This window comes from Mus pahari, chromosome 6 (genome assembly GCF_900095145.1).
Source record: "Mus pahari chromosome 6, PAHARI_EIJ_v1.1, whole genome shotgun sequence".
Lineage (NCBI taxonomy): Eukaryota > Metazoa > Chordata > Mammalia > Rodentia > Muridae > Mus > Mus pahari.
This window is the reverse complement of record NC_034595.1, coordinates 16,351,947-16,358,001: the sequence shown is the minus strand read 5'-3', so window position 1 is coordinate 16,358,001 and position 6,055 is coordinate 16,351,947. Positions and strand designations below refer to the sequence as shown.

The 6,055-nt window shown below is 47.2% G+C and overlaps 1 protein-coding gene across 1 annotated transcript in view; it reads left to right on the top strand.

Annotated features, from left to right (window-relative positions):
* The window catches only part of Rnf183 (ring finger protein 183), a 7,116-nt gene extending 1,872 nt beyond the window's left edge, over window positions 1–5,244 (top strand). Inside the window, exons 3-4 of the mRNA XM_021201329.2 lie at window positions 2,195–2,276; window positions 4,179–5,244. Coding sequence (XP_021056988.1) covers window positions 4,221–4,793 — 573 coding nt within the window. The 5' untranslated portion in view covers window positions 2,195–2,276; window positions 4,179–4,220 and the 3' untranslated portion in view covers window positions 4,794–5,244. The remainder of the gene's footprint in view (window positions 1–2,194; window positions 2,277–4,178) is intronic.
* Window positions 5,245–6,055: the final 811 nt, after the last annotated feature.

Sequence of the window (6,055 nt, the reverse complement as noted above, 5' to 3'; positions counted from 1 at the left end):
ATATATATATATATATATATATATATATATATATACTTATATATATGTACACTGTAGATGTTTACAGACACATCAGAAGAGGGCATCAGATCCCTTTCATGTGGTGGCTGGGATTTGAACTCAGGACCTCTGAAAGAGCTCTTAACCTCTGAGCCATGTCTCCAGCCCCAACATTTTCTTTTTTTAAAAAAAATAATTTACTTTATTTGTGCATTGGTGTTTTGCCTGCATGTATGTCTGTGTGAGGATGTTGAACCCTGCAGAGCTGGAGTTACAGACAGTTGTGAGCTGCCATGTGGACGCTGGGAATTGTACCCAGGTCCTCCGGAAGGGCAGCCAGTATTCTTAACTGCTGAGCCATCTCTCCAACCCCAAAGTTAACATTTTCTTTTCTTTTCTTTTAAAGATTTATTTATTTATTTTATGTACATGGCTACACTGTAGCTGTACAGATGTCTGTGAGCCATTATGTGGTTGCCGGGAATTGAATTCAGGACCTCTGTTCCCTCTGGTCCTATTCGCTCCGGTCAACCCCAAAGTTAACATTTTCAAGTAATAGAATTAAAGACAAAAGCTCTAGCAATAATCTTAATGGATGGTTTTTTCCACATTGATAACCACTGTTGACCTTTAGTTCTTTCTAGGAGTGCTAGCTAGCACACACTATTACGCCCAGAACTTGAGAAGCAGAGGGTAGCTGATCACTGAATTTGAGGTCAGCCTGGTCTACATAGATTCAGACTAGTCAGGGCTACATAGTGAGACCCTACCTCAAGCAAGCAAACAAAGAAACAAAAACAACAAAAAACATTTGGTTTTCTTTTTATCTTCCGGGAGATATTTTTCCACAGTGCAGTGTGTTTTTTAGAGTAGATTATGTTCTGATTGTTTTGTCACTGAATCTTTAATACCTAATAACATTATATCTTAGACACACTCCATAATAAGAAATGTTCTATCACATCACTGCCCTTCACACCTCCCCTCTCATCTCCTTTGTTGGTCCCTTCCTGCATCACACGTGTATACGTGTCTCCATTCCACATACAAGAAGCATGTGATATTTCCTTATCTTCCAGTTGCCCTCTGTATTTACCCCTACATCCTCCATATATTCATTATGGATTATAGATTTTGGGTTAGCCTGGAGTTGTATGAAATGACACTGTGGACTTTGGGCTGTTTTAGCCTTCTTAAGACTTTAAGCATCAGTGCTGTAAAGATGGCTCAGTGTATAAGAGCATTGGCTGCTTGTCCCAGAGGACCCAGGTTTGATAACCAGTACCACATGGTGGCTCACAACAGCTTGTAACTCCAGTCTCAGGGGATCCAACAACTTATGGAAGTTGGTTCTTTTCTTCTACTATGTGGGTCCAGGGACTGGAACTCAGGTCATCAGACTTGGCAAATTTCTCATAGATCACCTGAATGGACACCTTGCCACTGTTTGTTCTTTGTTTTATTGATAGCCACTCAGATCTCAATAGAGTGTTAATTTACATTGTCCTGAGGCTAAGGATGCTGAACAGTTTTTCAAATGTTCATTGTGTGTCTCTCACCTGACCTACATCAGACATCACTGTTATACACTTGAACTAACTGTTGTGGCCATAACTGACCTACATTTCCACAAGCCCAGTCTGGACAAACAGCAAGTTCAAGGCAGTCTAAGCCATAGCGTAAGACCCTTTCTCAAATAACAAAGCCTCCAAACAAATGAAAGTAAGTCAAGGATGAGTTATACCCCATCAATGTAACTCAAATGAGTTTTGGGACTTAACAGACTTTGCCCCCTGCCTTTGCTGTGAGCACTTTGGACTCTTGTTTTTCCCAGCCCTTCAGCTATCTGCCTTTCACTTCCTCACATTGGCAGAACGCACCTCTGGGCTTGGGGATGGGCTGTTCCCTGGGCTGGTGTGCTCTTCCCTCACTCCGTCTGGCTGGTTCTTTTCAAGCCTGAGTTAGCAATCACATCCTCTCTTTGGAGAAAGCTTCCATTTTCATTCTTCATGACATTAATTAAAGTCATGTACTTCAGTGGGTGAGATGGCACATGCTTTTACTAATTAAAGGTATATAATATATATGATATATATTATAATGAAAGATAGACACATGAAGTATATATTATAATGAGATCTATGTTATTTCTTTGTTTCTCATTACTCATGAGATATTATTTTTGCCTCAACAGCCTATGAATGTCATGAGAGAAAAGAGAAGGTCAATTTTATTCCCCTTTATCTTTCAGTACCTGGTACAGCACCAGGCATGTGGTAAGCACTCAGTGACTGGGTAGGTGAACAGCTCGTTGCATGGGGCATCTGCACAAATCCTAGTGGCCCTCCCCGCTTTGGTTATGGCTGTACCATCTCTCCCTGAATGTCATTTCCTTAAAGATGAGACATTTTCGGAACTTCATCTTTTGTGCAGAGACTGAGATGTAGGTAAAGCCAGGAGGTCTGGGGTAAAAGTGGACACAGGTTTTGCTTCAGGCATCAATTTGGTCAGGCTACAGAGCACCACACCAGTTCTCTAAGGAACTGGAACTATCCCGAAATCTTCCCTTACATAGCTCCTGGGTCTTTACTGACACGAGGAATCTCAGAGGAAACAGGAATACTTTCTATCTAGCTCTTTCCACATACCCTGCAGGTGGACTGAATGGACGCCTTCTGTGTTTATAACTGTAAGTGGTAGAATAGAATTCCAAAAAACACGTCCCAGTGTCACTCCCAGTGTTGTAACTAGACAGAATCACTTCTAGTTTCCATGTAAAGAGAATGGTTTCGATGGAGAAGTAGTTTTCTTAAGTACATCCCCACCCCCGTCCCCTCTGACAGCAACTCAGCTCCTCAAAAGATGTAAGTGACCAATACAAGCAAGAGATAAAAGTGAAAGAGTTTCCGCTTGCACTGAGGAAGCAGAGGCAGAATGCTTCTCTGCAAGGCTGGCCGAATGGCCGCTCTGGGACTGTTGGCTGTCCCTGTCCTAAAGGGTTGCCTATTTTGGCTGCAGCTACCAAGTTAAAAAGAGGAGGTGAGAAACAGGCTTTGGGGAATTTGATCGTCAGATCTCTCAGGTATGTGTAGCAAGCGGAGTATATAGCAGGCAGCGCCTGTGCACAAGGAGGAGACACCAGCCTTTCAGAAAAGAAACGCGGGCCCAGGAGAGGGGGGACCCAGAAGACTTGTCCTCATGGTGATGTAGAAAGAGGAAACTGTCACCCTTTCCTTTCCAATCTGGTGATTTCAGGCATGAAAGGGGCCACCTCTGGACCTGTATCTGCTCTACATTCAATTGCTAGCCACACCCTGTGCGTATCTCTGTGTGTGTGTGTGTGTGTGTGTGTGTGGGGGGGGTGTTCATGACTGCTTCTCTGTGTGTCTCATTTGGGTCTCCCAGGCACCACTCTGGCCTTGACTTCAGGCAAGTGTGCTGAGGCTGCAGCCAGGGCTACCTGGCAGCTCCAGGTGCTGTGAGCATGCTGTCATGGAAACGGCCCTGGGGTTGGTGGCAAGGCGGCAGTTTCCCAAAGCTAGGCGGATTCAGGAGAGGGAGAGACAGGGGAAACTCTGACCCTTCAGAGTGGTCTTTCTGATTCCCCTCCTACAATTCACAGAAACCCAGGTGGGTGTTGGGAGAAAGTGGGAGGAGCCAGGGGAGGCAGAGAACTAGGAAGAGACACACAGAGCTGATCTGGGGGCAGAGTAGGGGAGTCTTCTCAAGAACTGTTCACCAGGATCAGGACTAGTCAGTTGGGTGTGAAGAGCCAGGCCGCCGGCCTCAAAGGAGAGAGCAGAGAGGGGGCTGGCATTTGTCTCCAGAGGAGGGGCAGAGCCCATCTCTGCTCCAGTCAGGGAACGGAGTTTGCGGGGAAGGAAGCACCTGTTCTCTAGCAGAACTCACTGAATGAGTTGTTCTCTCGCTCCGCAGAGCCAGGGTAGCCTAGAGCAAATGCAGGTAGCACAGGCTACACCTTTAGCACCCCCAAAGCCCCAGCACTGTTCCTTCCACTGCCTGCTCATTCCAGTGCTGCCGGAAAGGTAACCCACAGGGCAGCTCAGTCCTCCACCCTGGGCGGTGGGCAGCTGTGTATCCTCTCAGAGCCGAGAGCTGCAGACCAAGTTCAGGGTCAGCACTCCATGGGTATGCTTTCTCTTTCTCCCTCCTACCAGGGCATCCTCGTGAGGTTCCGGGCCCCTGTATGTGATCAGAGGATGAGCGAGCCACAGGGCCAGGAGCTCAGAGCCGAGTGCCCTGTCTGCTGGAACCCTTTCAACAACACATTCCACACCCCCAAAGTGCTAGACTGCTGTCACTCCTTCTGCGTGGAATGCCTGGCCCACCTCAGCCTGGTGACCCCAGCCAGGCGCCGCTTGCTCTGCCCACTCTGTCGTCAGCCCACCGTGCTGGCTTCAGGGCAGCCAGTCACTGACTTGCCTACAGACACTGCCATGTTGACCCTGCTCCGCCTAGAGCCCCATCATGTCATCCTGGAGGGTCACCAGCTCTGTCTCAAGGACCAGCCCAAGAGCCGCTACTTTCTGCGTCAGCCTCGGGTCTACACCCTGGACCTTGGCCCTGAGCCTGGGAGCCAGACTGGGCTCCCTCAGGACACAGCCCCTGACACCAGGCCAGTGCCCATCCCCAGTCACTACTCTCTCAGAGAGTGTGTTCGCAACCCTCACTTCCGGATCTTCGCCTATCTGATGGCTGTCATCCTCAGTGTCACCCTGCTGCTCATCTTCTCCATCTTTTGGACTAAGCAGTTCTTTTGGGGCATGGGGTGAGCACTCTGTGTTCCAGGACAAGGAACAGAGCCTTTCTCAGTGGTTGCTGGACCGAGGACTATTGAGTCTCCTTTGGTGTTGCCTTTCCTGTAGTATTGCTCGTTTTACAGCCCAGGGGTCTGCTGGGTCTATCTTGGAGAACAGAGGTGGCCCAACAGGAAGAGGAGAATTAAAGGACCAGGGACCTGATCATAAACTACAGGGTCATGGAGGGTAGAGAAGCAGTTCAATGGCTACATAGCAAGTTGTGTCAAAGGGCTGGACAGCACTACCCAGACATCCAACTAGTTGAGAGAGCTTGTAGCCTCTTTCACTGGAGCAGTGTTGAGCTGTTCCTGTGTTGCTGATAATTCTGGAAAGTGTTTCAATTCTGTGGGCCCACGTGCTTATCTCCCCTTTCAGCCTTTCCTGATTCTTGCCACCGTTTCCAGTAAAGCTAGCCTGAATTCTTTAAGTCACTGATTTTTTTTTTCCTTCCACAACCTTTACTGGGCAGACTGAGAGGGAAGGAAAAACAGAATGACCCAGAGGTGGTAGGTGACCCTCAGGGAAAGGGAGGGTGTGCAGGGTGACATCTTCAGATGGAGTGAAGAGATGAATATAAAGATGAAGGAAGCCAGGGGAACTGGGAAGAACTTGGGGTTGAGGCAACGGTCTCTATTCCTCCCGGTCAGCGTGTGCAGGACAGGTGGAGCCTTGCTCCATAGTTCTGCCCTTAAAAGCAAAGGCAGACGCCTGGGCAGAGGTGATTTGGCTGCCTTCTCAAGCTTGAGCAGTGTAGAGCGCAGGAAATGACCTTGGGTTTCTCTTCATAGGACAGAACCTAAAATGAATCCCAGCTAGCAGCTGCTCGACACTGTGCCACATAAACGTTGCCGCTTTGGTTCGGACCTGTCCTGGCTTCCAACTTTGACGCAATCTCAAAGTGTCTAAAACACAATTGGAAAAAGACATTTTTCTTTTTAATTTACAGAATAAGCTGTCAGAGACCAGAACTTGAGTCAGCTTTATTTGCTCTAAAGAATATTTTCACAGAAGTATTATTTATTTACAACTTCCTTAGAGGTACAGAGGAGTAAGGTATTATAAAATATATAAACTATATTTTGATGTAGTAAAACCGGACAGTTTTAAGCTCTGATGTGGATATTTCTCCATTAGGAAACTGGAACGGTTTCCTCCTGAGACTATCACCTGTGTCTCCATTGACCTCATCAGGTAATTGCACTGATAGTGAACCTCACATTTTCCACTGACTTCAC